Source organism: Colius striatus, chromosome 1 (assembly GCF_028858725.1).
Source record: "Colius striatus isolate bColStr4 chromosome 1, bColStr4.1.hap1, whole genome shotgun sequence".
Taxonomy (NCBI): Eukaryota; Metazoa; Chordata; class Aves; order Coliiformes; family Coliidae; genus Colius; species Colius striatus.
This window is the reverse complement of record NC_084759.1, coordinates 152,209,552-152,228,580: the sequence shown is the minus strand read 5'-3', so window position 1 is coordinate 152,228,580 and position 19,029 is coordinate 152,209,552. Positions and strand designations below refer to the sequence as shown.

General features: G+C 48.1%; 3 protein-coding genes across 4 annotated transcripts; 2 read left to right on the top strand and 1 right to left on the bottom strand.

The window, feature by feature from the left end:
- Positions 1 to 1,874: 1,874 nt before the first annotated feature.
- Positions 1,875 to 4,797, bottom strand: MPST (mercaptopyruvate sulfurtransferase). 2 transcript variants are annotated; one of them, XM_062012027.1, is made up of 3 exons: positions 4,630 to 4,797; positions 3,424 to 4,076; positions 1,875 to 2,815 (listed from the first exon to the last, which is right to left on the bottom strand). In XM_062012027.1, exons 2-3 carry the CDS (start codon positions 4,016 to 4,018, stop codon positions 2,517 to 2,519), a joined length of 894 nt encoding a protein of 297 aa, XP_061868011.1. In that variant the 5' UTR covers positions 4,019 to 4,076; positions 4,630 to 4,797; the 3' UTR covers positions 1,875 to 2,516. The 2 variants fall into 2 exon arrangements, with proteins under 2 accessions (XP_061868011.1, XP_061868020.1); XM_062012036.1 differs by lacking the exon at positions 4,630 to 4,797 and adding an exon at positions 4,305 to 4,429.
- An 8-nt stretch (positions 4,798 to 4,805) lies between these two features.
- TST (thiosulfate sulfurtransferase) lies at positions 4,806 to 13,282 on the top strand. The gene is made up of 2 exons (XM_010205279.2): positions 4,806 to 5,440; positions 12,790 to 13,282. The coding sequence occupies exons 1-2, from the start codon at positions 4,855 to 4,857 to the stop codon at positions 13,086 to 13,088; spliced, it is 885 nt and encodes a 294-aa protein (XP_010203581.2). The 5' UTR covers positions 4,806 to 4,854; the 3' UTR covers positions 13,089 to 13,282.
- A 672-nt stretch (positions 13,283 to 13,954) lies between these two features.
- On the top strand, positions 13,955 to 18,634 carry CIMIP4 (ciliary microtubule inner protein 4). The gene is made up of 5 exons (XM_062014506.1): positions 13,955 to 13,963; positions 15,803 to 16,360; positions 16,875 to 17,019; positions 18,242 to 18,352; positions 18,549 to 18,634. The coding sequence occupies exons 1-5, from the start codon at positions 13,955 to 13,957 to the stop codon at positions 18,632 to 18,634; spliced, it is 909 nt and encodes a 302-aa protein (XP_061870490.1).
- Positions 18,635 to 19,029: the final 395 nt, after the last annotated feature.

Genomic DNA, 19,029 nt, shown 5'->3' with positions numbered 1-19,029 from the left:
CTCACTGAACGCAGGGACTGATGAGTAGGGAAAAAAGAAACACAGTGTTTAAGCTGCATTGCTAAATGTTCTGGAAGCACAAGAGCAAAAGCCAGCCCTCCCTATACCCTTTGGAAATAATTAGCAAAGCCTGAGAGAATATGGCCATTGTCTCTAATAACTAAATTTGCTTTATTTACAGACAGAGCAGGCACAGCTCTGTCTGTTTGTAAATAGGGGCCTGGCCACGTGCTCACAAAATCAGCCTCACCTCTCAGCCACACTCAGGGTGTTAAACCTTAATGACTCACCACACCAAAGCTTCTTAGCTTGGCTGATGGTGAGAGAAGCTAGAAATCTTGAACTGAAAAGACGTCACAAGCCAGATCCTGCTACCATACTAGACAACACTGTCTGTACAAGTATCTTAAAGTGTCTTAAAAAGCAGCACCTTTGCTGCTCGGATTGGGAGGCCCCTCCAAAGAGAGTATAGCACCACTTGCTGCTCCCAGCCAGTCAATCCAGCCAGGGCTTATCCTTTTGTTTTCATGCCAACACCATACTTCAGCTTAAAAAGTCTGAAGTGCTCTCAGTTACAGGCTGCAATCAGATGTCCTACATGACACGCTGCCTTGCAGGAAATGGTTGGCAGAAAATCATTCAACTTGGGATAAAGCAAAAGTGCTGTTGCCAGCCTTTAAAAAAACACCTGGGTGGGGAAAGTCACACAGCATGGGAGTAAAAAAAACCCTTTCCCTAGCAGGAAGGAGGAGAAAATGACATAAACTGACAGTTACATCCAGAACTGAAGGTCTCAACAATGTGCAGGCCAGGCTGTAACCTGCAAAGGAAGCCCTTTTGGAAGTCTAAGCCCAAAGAACTAAATGGGAGCCAGCAAATAGAAAAGACTATTTTATTCAGACCTGTGTCTTGCACTGCATACTAAAGGGTCACTCCCTTCAGCCCCCTGAGCACTCTGTGTACTCAGCACTTGTTGTAACACCAACCTCAAGTATCCCAGGAGCTGGGCTGTTAGGCTGGACACAAGCAGGGAAATGGAATGCTCTCAGTCACTGGAAATGGGTGGAAAGAAGGATCAAACCATATGTGTGTGGGGGAACAAAATCATCCAGGCAGCAAAACTCTAGCTCTGCAGAAGGTGAGCAGAAGTGGAATTTGTGTGCATGCAAGCCAAGCACTGGAAGAAGCCAGGGCTGCAGCCAACAGAGGCCAAAGGGAACACAAAGACTAATAGGAAAGGATCCAGCCCCAGTATTCCGTGGCCAGGAGGGGACCTTGCAAATCTGTGACTATAAGCAAGCCATAGCATTCCCTAGAAAAGATAATCCTCAGATGTCCACAGGTATCTGTCACTGCAAGTCCAAGTGCACAAACTGCCTCAATAACTTTCCAGTGAGCCAGAATAGGTGCAGGCTTGTTTTTTGGGGGATGGTTTTCAGGAGGAAAAAATCCTAAAGGGAACAAATTGTTGAATGTTGTGTCAAGGGTACCCAGAGGGATTTCACCTCTTAGATATAAGACAATGGTCTTAGGGAAAAATTGTGAGCCACTCCTCTGCAGGTCTGAGTTCCCCTAAGTCAAATGTTCACCATGTCAGATGACATCCAGTCTTTGAAGAACAGAGCTGTGACTAACAGGGAATTTTAGACCAAAAAGCAAATGGATGAGGACTGAAAGGAGGAAGATGGTGAAAAGTCCCAAGAGACAGGCATGTCATTGTCCTTCCCGGACCAAAGGGCCTGTTTGAGGGTAAGAGACGTGGTTCCACTCAAGGAAATAAGGAATTGACTCATCTGAATCATCAAAACACAGTGATCCCATAGAGTTCCTGAAATCACCCAAGCAACACTCACAGAAGTTCCATTCAGCAGAAGTACCTTGAAACATGTATTTATTTACCCTTTTTTAAACCCAGAACCTTTTCTTATTCCCAAGGGGGATTTTAGACCATGGGGGTACAAAACTGGCTAAGTACATGCTGCAGATAGGGTCCAAGTGCAAGAAAAAATCCAATCAAGTCTCTAACCTAAGCGCCAGCCTGGAAGCCTGTCATGGTTTAATCCATATTTGCTATATAGAACAGCTACGTCTTTACCTATAGTTTTGCACTTAAAATGTCCATAAAGTGCACGGATGGCTTCTAGGACAGAGGCAGAGAGCAAGATCAGGAGGCACAGCTACACAAGTATGACCATCCTGTGAGTGAACATGATGAGTGACTGTAAAAAGGTCACAGAATCACAGAATGGCCGAGATTGGAAGTGACCTGGGGAGGACATCTGGCTCACCCCACCTCCTTGAGCAGGGACACCTAGAGCTGGTTGCCCAGGTCATTTTTGTGCTCCTAAGCAGCAGCAGCAGCAATAGGGTAAGGAGAAAGCGCCAAAGCACCATGTGTCTGTACTTGTTACCCAACACCTTCACCTCAAGTTGCTTCGCCAGGAATGCTAAACCCATCTTTTCCAAATCCTGTCTCAAGGCAAATTATCTGCACTGCTGGGAGACGAAGAAGTTGATTACACTGTCTTCCCCTTTCCCTCAGAAAGAATATTTTCAGGCTGTGCCCGCATGTACCATTCCACCCAGGCCCCATCGTACACGGCCACGTCTGCTTTGCCACACAGGTATGCCCCCAGAGCCACATGGCAGGCAGTGACCCCAGAGCCACACGTGGCTACCACTGGCTTTAAGAGGTCCACCTTCTTCTCCTGGAACAGTCTGCGGATCTGCTCGGGGGTCTTCTCTAAGCCAGACTCTGTTAGGAAATCGGTGAAGGGGATGTTCGTCGACCCAGGGACATGGCCAGGCTCAATTCCTGGAGGAAAAACAATACAGACAGGAATTAGTCTCTGCTCTCCAGGACAAATCCACTGCAAAACCCATTCCCTGTTTCACTCAGAGGAATATTTATTGTTCAGTGTATTTTGTTACAACAAATACATTTATTTTCCTTAAAACAAACACATTTATTTTAGTTAAACTTTGCTTTACAAGACTACTGATTACTCGAGGAGGATGGTGATTACTCAGGGAGGATGGCTCTAACCTTCAGGTTACCACACGGGCCTATCAAGTTCTGTTCCTCCTGTTAGTTCCCTCTGTGCATCGGAGCAACCCACTCTGATGAGGCACTGACAGAGGCCCTTCTGAGCAGAACAGTAGCACCAGCACACAAAGAGACCAAGGAGCATCTTTGAGGTCCATGAAAAAAAACCACATGGCTTCCCCACACCTGAATTTCCAAAGAGCAGCACTTGCTAGTCAAAAGGGGAGAATGCCAAGCGGATACACTGCCTCACATCCCATCCCATAAAGGACAACCATATTTTTTTCCTTCATTACCTCTACAGAGTCAAACTGATGGGCCCCTTAAATCAAGAGCCTGTTGTTATTATTATGCCAGTATCCCAGGAAGCACATTACCATCTCGGGGCTCTGGCTCTACTCCCCGGAACCGTCCTGCGGCGCGCGCATCCACCAGCTGGAAGCGGTGGGAATCCAAATTATCCAAGATGTCCTCATATGTTTTCACCATGGACTTGTCCAAGGAGGCGTGGAACTCAGAAGGAGCTACCTGACTTTTCCCAGAGGTCAGCGCATTCCCCTCTCGCTGCCAGTTCTTCAGGCCGCCGTCCAGAAGGGAGACGGCTTCATGTCCAAAGGCCCGGAACATCCACCACACCCTTGGTGCTGAGAAGAGCCCTTGGTCACTGCCATCGTACACCACAACGTGGGAATCGTTCCCCACACCCAGCTTCCCCACGTACTCGGCAAAGTCACCAGCCTTAGGCATCATGTGGTCGTAAGGTGAAGTTCGGTCGCTGCATTGGTCGATGTCAAAGAAAACTGCACCGGGGATATGGCGCTCCTCAAATTCCCGCTTCGGGTCACGGTTCATCTTCGGCAAATACCAGGATGCATCCACGATTCTCAAGGCCAGACCAGCTTGCTGGGACTTGAGGGCTTCTGAAAGCCATTTTGCAGACACCAGAGCACGGTAGAGGAGTTGTTGAGACATTGCTCCCGTGTCCTGGACAAGTTTACCCGACTCCTGCGATCTACCTGAATCCACCTGACTGCAAAAGGAAGAAAGTTGCAAATCAGAGACCAGCCTTACAAAAAGCGACCGGACAAAGACACATTTTGGGACCAAAGACACGTGTCTGCACCGCGGTGCTGGCTAAGCCGACAGCGAGGGGTTTGAAATGCTCGAGCCCTGAACGTCAAGGGTTTCCCTGAGCTCTGCCCAAGTCCTGCCCCGAGTGGGACAGCCGTGCCACAGTCCTGCTCAGCGCCCAGCCCACCTGGCTCCCCCACCTCCAGCAGCCACTCGCCAGCGCTGACAGCAGGGAGCGGTTCAGCCCCGGGGACCCCGAGCCGAGAGGACGGAGCGCCCAAGGCCGAGGGTACGGCCCCGCGCCGAGGCGGGCTCGGCCCTACCGCTCTCACCGCCACGGAGCACACCCCCAGCCGAGGCCTGACGGCGGGCCGTGACCCCCGCCGCCTCCCGATGCGGCGCCGCCAGCCGCCAGCTGCCAGTCCCAGTGGGGCCGCGCTTCCCTCCGTGTAGCCCCCGCGTAAGGAGCGGAGCGGAGCGGGGCCGTCCCGCCGCGTCGCGCCGCCCCGTACCTCCGTGCCGGGCCTCAGCCGAGCAGCACCCGCCCTCAGGCCCCGCCAGCCATGGCCGCCGCCGCCAGGAGAGGAGGGTAGCGGGGAGCCGGGGCCCCCTCCCAGCGGGCCGGTCCCGGGCGGTGCCGGCGCCACCGCCCCCGCACCGCCCCTTCGTGCCGCCGCCATCTGGCGTGCGTGCGCGCGTCCCGGCGGCGCGCCCCCTCCCGGCCCCGGCGCTCGGCCATGGCGGCGCGGGTGCTGAGCAGGCCGCTCGTCACCGCCAAATGGCTCTCGGAGGCCGTGAAGGCCGGGCGGGTCGGGCCCAGCCTGCGGGTGCTGGACGCCTCCTGGTATCCGCCGCAGGAGAGGAACGCCCGGCAGGAGTTCAAGGAGAGGCACATCCCCGGCGCGTCTTTCTTCGACATCGAGGAGTGCCGGGACAAGTCCTCCCCTTACGACTTCATGCTGCCCAGCGAGTCCCATTTTGCCGACTACGTGGGGCGGCTGGGCGTCGGCAACGACACGCACGTGGTGGTGTACGACGGGGACCAGCTGGGCACCTTCTACGCCCCCCGCGCGTGGTGGATGTTCCGCGCCTTCGGGCACAAGGACGTGTCGGTGCTGAACGGCGGCTTCAAGAACTGGCTGAAGGAGGGACATCCCGTCACGGCAGACATCACCCAGCCTGAACCGGCCGTCTTTAAGGCCGAGCTGAACAGATCCCTGCTGAAGACCTTTGAGGAGATGATACAGAACGTGGGGTCCCTGCAGTTCCAGATGGTGGATTCCCGCCCCGAGGGCCGGTTCCGGGGGACCGAGCTGGACCAAGGTAATGGAGGTGGGAGTGGCTCTGGCACCAGCACCCTGCTCCAGAGTGGGACCAGTGGCAATTACTAGTCTGGGAGTGGCAACTCCTTCCAGGCAGCAAGCAGGTTTTCCTAACACAAAGGCTTTCCTTAAGGGATCCACAGTTGCACGTTTGGATCCCAGTGCCTTCCCAGAACACTTGTCATTGGTCATAAAGCTGCAGGAGGAAATAGCAGAGACTGCTGCTGTCTGCTGCAGGATACCTGGTCCCCACACCCTGCAGAAGTTAATCAGACAGAAAGCAAACATGGGAGGTGAGAGCTCGTGGGGGTTTGTTTGGTCCTATCTAACACTAACAGACACGTACAAACTATCAGAATTCATACAGTCACCTCTCACCATAATGAGTGCACCAGAAGAAGCCCAGGTTTTAGGCAATAGAGCAACCCAGGGGGTATTTTCCTTCTTGCTCTGGTTCCTTGAGCTGATCTTTGTGCTTTTCTTAAGAAAAGCCCCAAACCATTCAGGAATGTCTGTGCTGTCAGCCTCTCTCTTTTGGACACCCCAGTTAACGGGAACAAAAATTGTGTGACCTCAGTCAAACACCAGACACATGAGCAGCGGGGGTGAGAGAAGTCCTGTGCAGTGGGGACAGCTGGTACAGCATGAAATTCAAGTTGGTTGTTAAAGGACGCCCTGACTGGGTAATTTAAGCCCTGTTAAATCCCAGAATAACCCTCTCCTCTGAAAGGGGAATCACAGAAATGCCTTTAAAAGAAATACAGAGTTTCGAAAACAAGACACAAAAGCTCAGCCACAGTTGTTGGGCCCAAGTCGAGCTTCACACCGCAGGAGCGGGTGAGCGAAGGCTTCAGAGGTCCTCCTGTCCTGCTGCCTTGCAGGTCAGTTGTCATTCCGGTCAGGTTGTTTTCTTATGTGTGTGTTGCTGTACAGCCAGCGAGCATGACACCGTGTCTCGGAATGAATGCCCATGGCCGCCCCTCAAGAGGGTTTGGCTGTAAATGTCTCTGTGCATGTGAGTCACAGAAGTGTCTACTGTGAGTAAGCCCCCCGACACACAACACACCCAACCAGTGCAAGACAGTGCTGAAGGTGAGAGAGGGAGAAGGGAGTGACAGAGGAGCGCGTCGCAGGGAGAGAGGGGGAGTGAGGCTATCACTCACGTTGTTTTCTTCATCCTCCTGGTGTCCGTCAGAGGGAAGGTTGAATTTTTAACCTCAAGACCTGAGTAAAGCACTCCTTGCTGGGAGCCAGGTGGATTTGGCGTTCTCTCTCCCAAGCTGGGGCTCGTCACCAGGTGACAAATGCCGCAGCCCCTGACAGTGCCCTGGAAATAGGGTTTTTTTTCCTTTCGAAATGAGTCAGCGAGGAGCAGTTTATTTGTGGTGGTCTGGTTTTGCTTCCCGCAGCAGATCCGTCAGAACGAGTGCTCCAGCTGCAGCTGCTCTTTCCACGGGAGCCTGACGGCCTTCTGAACCAGGAGCAGGCCAGTAAGCTGCGTTGCAGCCAGCTTACACCCAAAAGAGCGATTTGAAATCAATGCTCATTCATTACAGGGGTCATGTAATCGGGGAGGAGAGACGTTGCCTGCAATTTGGAGGAGAAGAATGGTCTTGAGCTGATTTCAGTTTAATTATTGCCTCAGCTCTTGACTTCCTAATTAAGTCGATTAATCTCTCCAGTTCCATGAACTCCATCTCTAGAAGAGGCTAATTTCAGCTGACTCTTTTGCCCCTTTAGTTTTTCAGTTCCTTGTAGTAAGCATTAGCTGTCCCTGGTTTGTTTTTATGCAGCAGCCAGCTTGCTGGAATTTAGACCTTTGTAACATCAGCCGTAATACGTGGCTGATTTTCAGTTGCTGGGGTAGATTTACCCAGGTTGCTAGGGTGGAGAAAAACCAGACAACATTTCTATAAGCTGTGTCTCATAGGTCTTTGGATGAAAAAGCTTGGATGTGCACTCCTGACCGATATACAGAGTGGTTAAAGGTGCCTCTGCACCGTGCTGTGTTTGTGGAGGAGCTAGCAACTCAGGCCTCCTCTCTGTCTGTGATTCAGCAGTGGCCCAGCCAGGTTCTACAAGGGCCTGCTTCCTCAGGCTGTGTAGGGTGCAGGTCTGTGGAACCAGCCTGAACTGAGACAATCCCAGGCAATCCAGGGGCAGATGAGAAAAATAATTACACGGTGGTTACCACCACTGGCTCTCTGAGCGTTAGGCACTGAAAACTGAGGGACAAGAATTACAGTTGAACAAATATATACAGGAAAGTTGCAAATACCTGAATGTTTTGCAGACATCTGAGAAAAGAAGGGAAAGTTGCCAGGTGAGAAATCTAACATCTAAAAAAGAAGTCAAACCCACGGTCTCTTCATGAGCTTCCAACTGTTTTTCTTCTCATTCTCAGCCCTTGAGTAGCGTTGGTCTCCCTTGCATATTTGCAAGTTATAAGGTTTTGTCCGTTTTCACAGCTCTCAGTCCTCCCTGCCCCAGACATAAAGCTTTTGCTCATATTGAATGTTCAGTGGTGGCGGGAGTGAGAATGAAATGCTGCTGCTTGCTCCTTCTCTTCTCCAAGTGGAGTGTGCAGCTGGGAGCGGCCTGACCGTACTTCGACCCTGAAGTTAACAGTCAAGGCACAAGGTGGAGAGTGAGATACTTTGTCAAAGTCTGTCTCAACCCACAGGAACCTAGGATCCAAAGCTGTCCGTTCATATGACGAGGCTGGCAAACATCAGCTGCCAGAATTAGCCCCATGACTCTGCTGGTTGGTAAACTGTGCTTGCACACGGTATTTTTATACTGGTGGCAAAGGCCTATTGATCCGACTGCCGGGACTCTTGGGGAGCAGGCCAGGACCAAGCTTGAAGTGGCCCTTCCAATGAGTTCACAGTAGGTTAGGGGAGATCACTAATGGTCCCTTCCAAGGTGTACAATTTGAATGGGAGAGAGAGGAAAAAGGAAGCAACAGAGGAGGCATTTGGAAAGGAACAGCTATCTGCAGCCAGCCAGCTCCAAGACCACGGGGAGTTAAATGTGGACAGGGCACATCTTTTATCTTTTTGACATTAAGAAATTCCATCTGGAGCTTTCATTGCAAAGGGAAAGGTTAGAGAGAAGGGGCTGTACTCTCAGCCAGATAAACAGCCAACAAATAAATGTATACTGAAGCAGAGAACCTTAACAGATGTGGAAAAGGGGATTAAGTGGTGAGGAAGATAACATATTACAGGTTACAAATTGTAAGAGAGGTTTGCCAGAACCCAAGCTGAGTGAGACTTGGCAAAAGGAATTAAAACAAATAACAAAAACTGCTGGAGTAAAGTAAATAAAAAGAGAACAAGGAGAGGGAGAGTAAATAGGGTTGCTATGCAGTTAGCAGAGGCTTCAGATGAAAGATTGTGTACAGCCTCAGAATTCTACTGGGCTTGCTAACAGCTTCTCTTTTTTTACTCCTGAGGATAAGTCTGCAGAGTAGGGGGAGGGATAGCAAGAAGAAAGGGAAAGAAGCAGAAACGATCGTTTCTAAAGAGGAATTATAACCGAAAGATACCCACGTACTCAAATCTGTGAGGCAGACAATCTCCATCCCAAGTAAGTGTCAAAAAGCGGTCAGGTGACACTGCAACTCCATGAGGCAAGGATTTAATATATTTAATCAAAGCACGTTTCTGTAGGACAGAAACACTAACAAGGTTGTTTGTATTCAGGGTAGGAGGTACAGCACAGTCTGGGCAGCTGTTGATCTGTTACCATGGGTAATAGACTGGAAGACTTTAAAAAGACTCCTCAAGAGAAAATATTTGGAATTAAAGCAAAAATGAATAAAATACCTCGGTGAACATACAGTGCAGCTAAGAGCTCTATTTCCTTGCCAAATGGGAACATCCATGCCTGGGAGTTATGTCTGATCTTTTCTTCCAGCCCTTGGAAGCACCTGTGAGGTAGATTTGTTGCTTTTGGACTTCATTAATACTTTGGACATAATATTAGAGAGAGCAAGATTGGATGCTTAACAAAACACTTATAGGGTGGTGTTTCTCTTAAAAGCTCAAGGCCCGTGTTTGGAAGCAGTAGAAGAGGACAAGATTTTGATCAGTTAGTTGAGTGCAAGAACTTCAGATGTGGCTTGGCCTTGGCAACAGCAATTATTAACCACCTGTGTTAATAATAACCACCTGAGATGCTGGGAAGTGTCACTTCTTTATCCATGAGACCTTGTGGTCGCCTGGAACTGTTTCTAGGATAGTGGAGGCAGTGAAAAGTGTATCAAACAGCACTTATTTGTTTTACACCAAGGGCAGGAGGCTGCTGGGAGTGGAAAGTGCTTGCTCTCGGTCTCTTGGAGCAACAGCAGAAAGGGAGGAAAATTATTTCAGCCGTGAGGTAGTGTTAGCTCAAGGATGAAATGGTGTATGAACCGACTGTGACCTATAACATTGGAAATGAATATTCTTCCTCAGGTGAGCAAGAAGGTGCCTCAGCAGGAAGTTTCATGCCAAGAATCCAAACTGGTTCAGAGATGGATACTTTTATGAGGGAGCCTATAAAGTGGTCACTGTAGCAATCAGTAATCCTCTGCTCTGTAATCCTAGGGTTCCTTCCTGGAGTTTCTAAGGGTGACTGTATGAATCTGGTGTGGAATGTGCTCTGTCCCCTGTGAGGTAGGAGCAGATGTCTCCTCTCCCCTGTTCAGATCCCAGCTGCATCCAGCCTTGCCTTCTACTCCGGTGTTTCTCTGCTCTTGTCCTACAAGAGAGAGAGCGAGATGATGAAACTTCCAGAGCCACTCAAGAGCACTTCTTAGGAAGCCCAAGAAATTGTGGTTGTGCAATGTCAGCTCTTTCCTTCAGCTGAACACCCACGTACAGGAGTAAATGCAGTTTCTGCAGAACTCCCCAACTTTACCTCGCAGAGTGCAAGCACAGGTCTCTGACTCCCAACAGACATTTGAATCTCTGTATTAAGGATGTCTCCCTATAGGTTAAAGTCAAAAGTGCTCTGAAATGGGACTGTTATTTTCAGATTTGCTCAGCTCCCAACTGAGGAGTTGTTTAAGGGTGGTGAGTGTATGTCCTGGCAGTCTCCAGTAAGAGAGGGGTACAAACCTACATATTTTAATCTAGGACCATGGAGCCTGGAACACCTCAGAACCAAATCAGTGGCCCAGCAAACTTCTTTGAGCAAGAGCTAGTCCTTCTAGTTCAGCCCCCAGGCTTCTTGATCTCAGTACACTTCCCACTGCCCTAGAATGGTGTGAGGGTGTTGTTCTGCACCTCACAGACTTGTCTGTATTGAGGTCATCACCAGCACTGTAGCAGAGCCTTGAAGAAATCCCTTACCAAATGACAGGGTCAGGTCCATTCACGCTGTGGGAAAGTGGTAGCCTAACCCAGGTGTGTAACTCTCCAGTAAGAAGCACTGCAATCTGACAAGTGCAAACAAGATTTTCTTATCCTCATTTTTGTATTACTTTTATTTCCCTCCTGTCATACAGACATTATATTCATGAGCATGGGTTTTGCAGTTCTTTGTACTCAAGTGATGAATTCCATTTCTATGAAACTGGAAAAAAAAAGTGGCAAAAGCATCAGTCCAGAACACTTCTTTGTTGTTTTGTTTTTTTCCTTTTCTTTGAAAAAAAGGTTAGTCTTTTCAAGAAGTCAGCAGTTTTTCTCCCAACTTCTCCCTGTAATACTAAACATTTCTGAAGGATGCGCGCAGTGACTGGTGGACAATAGCGCCAGATTTATAAAGGCACTCAGGAAGGATGAATCAAAAAGAGAGTCCATCTGGAACAGGGAGAGATCTTGTGAAGCTGACTCAGGGCATCTTTGCTTGTCTTTAGACTCTGATTCTTCATACAGCAGAGCAAAAATCCCCTCCTCGATAGCCCACCAAATCCCCATTTTCCCCTTATATCTCATCATGTCATGACATCAGTCTGCATCAGCAATGAAACTGCAGTGTCAATGTGATGTGTGATATCAGTCTCTGACTAGGTATACTTGAATCGTTTGACTGTGACACAGGTTCTCTGCCCCAAATCTCTTTCATCTCCTGAGATCAGTTACTCTGATGACTTAGGCAAGTGGAAACAGATCACTGTTTATGTGACTTTCCCAGGACTGTTTCGTTAGAAGCTCAAATCTATCAAACAACCACTCCCCGAAATGCATTTTCAATGTAATGTAATATGCAATACATACTTCAGTGAGGCAGGAACCTCTCCAAGCTTCCACTGAGTGTAATGAACTTAGATTAGGCCTATAGTGACAGAGTTTGAATTTCAAGGGCGCGATGAAAGTCTTATCCATCGTATTTTTGTATCTGCTTCTCTCTAAAGACTTTGCTTTTGAGGTGCAGCTTTCGACTTGGATTAAGTGGTCAGTTATACCAGTAGAAGAACTGAACCCACAGTGATTTTGTCCATGGAGGTGATATAATTGGTGGAAAATCTAAATCCTCGCTTCTCTGTCACCTTTGCCTGGGATAACTGCCTCAGCAGTAATGTGGCTGACTTTAAGGTTGCTTTGCTTTTCTGAAATAACAATTTTAAGGTGACACAGGAATAAACTGTTGAGCAGATAACTACTTGAACAAATTACACAGAAAAGACACGCTTCCTGCTTCTGAAAGCTGGGTTACTACACGCTGCTGGCGTACTTCGGGAAGGTCAGAAATGCACCACTACATTCCTCCTTGCACAGATCCTCTTGAATGCCTTTGTTAGGAACTTTTCTGTGGTGGTTCTTTGATTCTTGTCATGTCTAGTGCTTCTTCAGATTCCTATCTCTCATTGCTTTCAGAGGGGGATGCAGTTTGCTAAATATTCTGGAAGTTTTTACTTCAGCAAAGTTTAACAATCTTTGTCCTGTTTTTAGCCCCATGCAGCTTCGCGTCTTCATCATCACCTGAAACAAATGAGTATCTTGGAGTGGGAATATCTGCAGTGATGCTCTTTTGATGTGTCTTTTGCAGAATCATTATGATTGGAAAAGACCTTTAAGATCATGGAATCCAAACACTCACCTCACATTGCTAAGCCCACCACTGAACCATGTTCCTCAGCACCTCAGCTACACGGCTTTTAAACATCCCCAGGGATGGGGACTCTACCACCTCCTGGGCAGCCCGTGCCAGAGTCCAACAAACCCTCTCAGTGAAAAAGCTCTTCCTAATCTCCCATCTAAACCTGTCCTGGTGCAACTTGAGGCCATTACTTCTTGTCCTGTTGTTCATTACTGGGGAGAAAAGGTCGACCCCCATCTCACTACGACTCCCTTTCAGGTGTCTCATCACCTACATTCATGTCTCTTTGCTCATGTTTTCATTTCTTCTTCACTCCTGCAGGGCTGGAATCTGGTCACATCCCTGGCGCAGTGAACATACCCTTCCACTCATTCCTAACAGAAACTGGCCACGAGAAGAGTATCGAGGAGATCCAACAGATATTCCGTGAGAAGCAAGTGGATCTGTCCAAGCCGCTGACAGCCACGTGCCGCAAAGGCGTCACGGCGTGCCACATTGCCCTGGCAGCCTTCCTCTGTGGCAAGCAGGACGTGGCCGTGTACGATGGCTCCTGGTCAGAGTGGTTCCACCGCGCCCCACCTCGCTACAAGGTCTCTGAGATGAAGCGTGGCAAGGCCTAAAGGACAAGTTGCCGCTTCACAGGCAGTGAGCCCTAGCAACTTATCGACCAGCTCAGGGCACAGGGAAAGGGAGGGGGTGAAAGTACAGAAAAAAATCACTGGTTAATATTTTGCCAATTTTTTATGAGACTGATCAGTAGCTTTCTGCCTATGTTGCAGTTTTTCACAATGAATAAAATCTGTTTCTAAGATGATGTATCTGTGAATGTTTCTAATTTTTCTCTGTTGCCTGTGACCTGTTTGTGCTGGGTGGGAAAAGAAGCTTTGCAACAGGAAGGAGAGTTGTGCTCTTCCCTGGAGACCTGCAGAAATTCCAGCGGCCCAGTGAGATCTCAGGTCCAGGGTAGAGCAGAATGATTGAAAAATCCAGAGCTGAAATGCAGCACTGAGTGCCCGACACAGGAAGGCCAAGCTGTGATTTTTTTCACTGACTCAGTGCAAGACCTTTTGCCATCGCCCTTTTTCTACTGTGGAAGGTGCAGTCACCTTTCCCTTCCTCTCTAATGGGAGTCAGTGAGCTCACATGAAGCATTTGGAGGTGCTAGAAGATCCGGTTCTGCTGAAGTACAGTCTTATTGATTATCGTGATTGTGTTACAAAAGTCTCCTAGAAATCCATGTATGTGAGAGCTTTTGGGCACAGGTGTTTCATGAGACATGAGCCTTTTAGTCTCCTCCTTGTGTGTTTTTTCAGTCAGCAAGGATGACTCTGATCTCTTCCATGTTTATTCTGGTTCCTGTGGAGACCACAGCTTCACAGAGGGAGGGCTGTTCCCTAGCAACCATCTCTGTTCTTCAGCCTCCACACCTGGACTTCAGCAGGACCTGCCTGCTTGTACAAGTCACAGTGCAGCCACCTCAGGGATAATGGACCAGGTGAGAGAGGCAGTTATGGAAGAGGCTTTGCTGTTTGGGTTTATTTTTAAAGAGGTAAAAGACCTGATGTCATTTTGACACCCACGGGGCTTCTCAGGTTGGTAAAGTCACTGAAATCTCATGTTTTGGAGGCGAGGCCAGATGTGAAAGGCGTATGAGACCATTCTGGTGGCTAGTGAGAATGGCATACCAATTCCTGCACCTATCTGAGGAGGTTAATTTTCTTGCCTGGGAAAGACAGCTCCCTCTTTCCTCCATGGCTGCATGTCAGAGTGTTAGGCTGTGCTAAACATACATCATTCTTGTTTTTTTAATTCAGAAAGAAAGGTCAAGTTTAATAATTTTAAACTTTTAGATCAAGGTACGTCTTTTCTTGTGTGTTGTCTGTTGTCCCTCACAGAATTGCCTTAGCTAAAGAATAAGTAGACATCGTTCTGTGGCTTCTTTTATCCAAGAGGACGGTCAAATGGACTTGAAGTCCTTAGCATCAAGGTGTAGGAGTCTCAGAGTGGTACTTTTGACCTTCAGGCTCAGAAGTAAAATCAACAATAAGCAGTGACATTGCGTACAGTTACGAACTAGTTACAAATGTTTGCAGCATCGCTTTATCCAGGAGGAACTGGGGAAACTAAAGTTACCGATGAGTGAGACTTGGGAAGTGAGCACATTGCCTGATTACACAGAAATTCTGCTTTGTTGGAAGAAATGGGAGAGGAGGAATTTTTACAACAGCAGACTGGAAAGATCTTTCTGCTGAACATGGCAATGATAACAAACAGATACGGTTTTGGTTTAAGTAGGAGGTTGCAGCTACCATGGGGGTTTATTTAGAAACACAGATTCCTCCACTTTGATCGTGTGTAAATGTTTGGCTCTTCTTTAAAAGGAGTGAAAAGTGATCCAGAAAAGAAGCAGATCTTACCCTGGCTCACAGGGTAAGATCATCTTTTGTGGCTGTGTTGTTTTTGTGGGAGAAGCTCTGTCTCTTTAAAACATTTGCAAAGAGCACAGCACTGACTCTTGAGTTCTTTGTGGTGCTGCTGCTAGTGCCAGCAAGCTCCAGATTGCCATATTCACCACCATGGGCCATGGCTTCCCTTGTGTACTGTCACAGGTTCCACGTGGGCTAAGCCTATCGGGTTCCACTGGGATGAGGACATGCCTGAGGGTTACGCAGATATTCCCTCTGCAGGAAAGACATGAGCTTCCTCCTTCTGCAGGAGGCAGTTTGTAAAGGCCGTGGGTTGAGTCAATCACGTCAGACAGACTAGCAAAGCCAATGGAGGATAGTCTGTGCCAAAATCAGGGAAGAGACCCTGTCTCCAGCCTGTCCCTCTTCCTTTGCATAGCCAGCGTTGCAGAGGGATTTTATGTCCATCGCCTCCTCTTCCCGTTTCTTTATGGCCTTGCACCAAAGGAAGGAACCGTTACAAGTGTACAGCACAGGTCTGACATCTCTAGATGCTTCAGAATGTAGAGATGGCATTTTCACTGAAGTTTGGGTTTGTTTTTTTTTTTATTTTGGCTTGTGTCTGTACCACTGCCTGTGCAAACTCGTTCAGCTTAGTATTGCCCAGAGGCACTGGTTGGCCATGTCCTAGGCAGGCTGTCCCATGTGAGCTATTCATTTGAAAGCCTGCAGGACTCCTGTGTGTTTTTAACCTGAGAGGGTCACAGACTGTAGGACCAACCATGCAGGCAGGCAAGGATAGCTTTGTCTTGATCTGGGAAGATGTGTAGTACATTTGTGTGAGATTAATCTACATCATCTGAAGATGAGCAGGGCCACTGTCCCCGTCCTGACTCTGAACCTGATACAGCCTTTGTTTCTCTTCCAAGGCTTTTCCACAGCAAACCGCCTGGAAGGTCCCCAAGGACTCAGTGGCTCTGGAAACAGCAAAGAAGTCCACACGTATTAAATCCCAGACACCTCCTTCTTCAAAGTTTGTTCAGACTAAACAACAGAGAAAGCAGAGTCTCCAGGTTAAAACTAACCCCACGCCAAGTCTTCATTCAAGAAGACTTGAAAGAGAAGGTATTTCTACTTCCAAAGACCCAACAGTGAGGCGTGAGCCAAGAAGGAGTAGCACTTCCCACCTGTCTGTAATATCCATGCAAAGACAAGCAGCAGGCACCAAATCCATCTCAAAGACCAAAGAACTGGTAGCCGGCCAGCACCAAGCCCTGAGGTTTAGAAGATCTGGATCTTCCCAGAAGACCATCACAGACAAGTACAAAAAAGCCAATGAGTCCTGCAGTAACAGACAATCCGTAGCATCGTTAGGGCCAGATATGAAAGAAAAAAGGAAGGTCCTTCCTGAGATGAAAACCAGCTTGATCATTGCCACCAAAAAATGTCAATTTTTGGATGCAGATGAACTTAGCAGAGTTGAAGAGGTATTGGAGAAAGCCGTTTCATCTGTCTTTTGTGGCAGGTTGAAGGCTGTTTTTACAGTGTAGCAGGGGGCCGAGTGGGCGGGATATTAGCAGCTTCTAGAAGACACACAGAGGGATAGATATGGGCTTCACACTGTAGGGCAGTGACATCTTCCATGGACAGCCTTTCCCATGTCTTTTTTTAACTTTGTTTTTTCCATCTCACTTTTATTTACAAGGCTCCTGTAGCCAGGCAGAGTCCCAACTCAGCAAGGCAAAGCAATGGGGTACCAGGACCCAGTCCAGGGCTCAATACTATCATCCCTTTCTAGTTCCCCCACCCCCTTTTTTCACCCATCCTAGTTGTCCCACACAATGACAATGCCTGCGGGAGCCACCAAGGGAGACTCCAGAACAGACTCAGGTCCCAGGGTTAGTCATAGCTCAATGACCTATGCAGGGGTGGAAATGCCAGGAGTTTGCTGCACTTAGGGAACGTGGACTGATGGTGGTCCCTTGTTGTTTGTGTTCTGAGGAGAACATTCGGCGCATGACAGCATTGATCTTGGGACAGAAAAGACTCATGGACCGTAATGAAATGCAAAAAAACTCCTGGAACTCTACAGCTCTTGACGATTACAACCACGTGGGTTTTAATCTGAGATCAAATATATTTCAAGGTATGAAGACACATATGCTTATGCCTGACCTTCCAAACTGGTTCCATCTACACTTGCCTGAGCTCAGGGCAGCCACGCTGCTTTGGATAGAGGTCTGACTGTAGGTGACACTCACTTTCCCATCTTATTCTTTCTATCCACAGCCACGGCTTTTCCAGGCTGTAGTGCTGGAGGAAATGAAAGCTATAGCCTCCTTTTCTATGTATTCTATCCTTTTCTTACTCTACTTTCACTCTTCTTTTTTCCCAAGGTGCAAAAAGTGATGGATACCTCATGATCCCTGTTCTCCATGCTCAGAGCTGTCCAAATGGACACTAATTGCAATGGAATGTCCCCTGTCATCTCCAGTCCCAATACCGATTTTATTTCTCTTCAAGACCTTTAGAGATGTGGGGCTCTCAAATGTCTTCCACAAACCTCTGTTTCTAAGGATCACAGGGATCCCTCCACCCAAACAAATACTGGGAACTAAGCATTCATCCCTTTCTTTTTACTGTCATATCCAAGAAACTGTGAGGTAATTGTCTTTGATTCGTTTCTCAGGTACTAGCATGGGACAGATTCCTTTTCCTTACACAATATGTTCCATGACAAGACCTCACTGTGTGTTGAAGACTGCACTGTTCTGGGTTTATGCAGTCACACAGAAAGGAAGAATGTCTTTCCCCAGGGAGCTCCAAATTATTATCAAGGAAAGGGGACAATAAAAAGGAAGATGAAGAGGAAAGGATGAGAGATTAAAATAAAGTCCTCTCAAATGGCTAGAAGTCAAGAGGGGATAAAAAAAGAAGTCACAGTTGGGAACTGTTTGTTGAGTATCATGGCAGAAAAAGAGCTCAACGAGGTCTGGAGTGGTAAGATGATGTTTTTTGTGGAGCTGTGCTGCTTGAAGAGGAAGTTACTTACACGAATGAGGGGATTCAACAGGAGATAAGTGGGCACTTGACTAAGGAAAGGGCTCTGAGATACAAATAAAGATGATACCTTGCAACACCCTCAAGTGTGTCTTACACTTGAGGATGAAGAGCAGATAAATTGTCTCTCTCTTGGCTGATGCTGAAGCCATTGTTCAGCATCTAGCCACACACCTGATCAAAGATATTGCAGCCAGCATACGCCTTTTCCTGAGCACTTGAAATTGCTGGTGTTGCTCCCCTGCTCAGTTCCAGCACCGCAGTAGGGAAATTTCTGTGTACAGCTCTTTATTTGCTGTTCCTTGCAGGTGGCCCACTGGAGACCCGAAGCCTGATGAAAGATTCCTACACCCCTGACATATTTCAGAAGGCAACCAGGGATCCTGAGAATTGGTACGGGAGGAAGATCGACGAGCTAGGTATTGCTTCTGCCAGGAAAAGTACATTGCTGAATGCCTGAGACACATGCTGCTTCTGACAAGGGGATGGGTTTGGGCAAAGGTGTGAAGGGACTGGCGTTTTCACAAGAGAGGAGCTCTACAGCTAGAAAAATCCTTAGGGATAATAGCATCAGAAGGGCGGCTGTAACTGAACTATGATTTGTCTTCTGTACAGGGAAATGGCACAGGAAGAACGCCCTGTATAATAACCTGCAGAGAGCAATGAAGGAGAAGAATGGAAAGGGAAAAGAAAGGACTTAGAAGATGAAGGCTGAGAGCTGGAGTGGATTCAGAAAGGGATCATTTCCCTCAGTCATCTAATAAACCTCCATATAAAGCATGAACCCATTACTTGCTGCCAGTGCTGTCTTCCCCTCTCACTTAGGGTATCTTTGAGGTCAGTAATACAGGATAAATCTGAATGCGAATGCAAAAGGAATCACTTTGTTGGTTACTAGCACGGTGGGGCTGGTTAGGGTGTGAGGGACACATCCTTGCAGAGGGATGTGGTAGTGAGAGGAGGCCACGCAGAAATTCATATGTAGGGTGAAGGGTATAAGCACATGAGGTGCAGCAAAACCTGTGAGCAGTGTAAGGGAGCAATGGTGGGGATGTGGTAGTGCATGTGTGCAAACTCTTGCTTGCCGGAAGATTTG

Bases quoted from the DNA above. Each gene is read 5' to 3' on its own strand.
- MPST (XM_062012027.1), bottom strand. From the start codon at position 4,018: ATGTCTCAACAACTCCTCTACCGTGCTCTGGTGTCTGCAAAATGGCTT. The intron at 2,816-3,423 runs GTAATGTGCTTC...TTTTTCCTCCAG, and splicing joins AGAGCCAGAGCCCCGAGATG to GAATTGAGCCTGGCCATGTC.
- TST (XM_010205279.2), top strand. From the start codon at position 4,855: ATGGCGGCGCGGGTGCTGAGCAGGCCGCTCGTCACCGCCAAATGGCTC. The intron at 5,441-12,789 runs GTAATGGAGGTG...TCACTCCTGCAG, and splicing joins GGGGACCGAGCTGGACCAAG to GGCTGGAATCTGGTCACATC.
- CIMIP4 (XM_062014506.1), top strand. The intron at 16,361-16,874 runs GTATTGGAGAAA...TTGTGTTCTGAG, and splicing joins AACTTAGCAGAGTTGAAGAG to GAGAACATTCGGCGCATGAC. The intron at 17,020-18,241 runs GTATGAAGACAC...TGTTCCTTGCAG, and splicing joins GAGATCAAATATATTTCAAG to GTGGCCCACTGGAGACCCGA.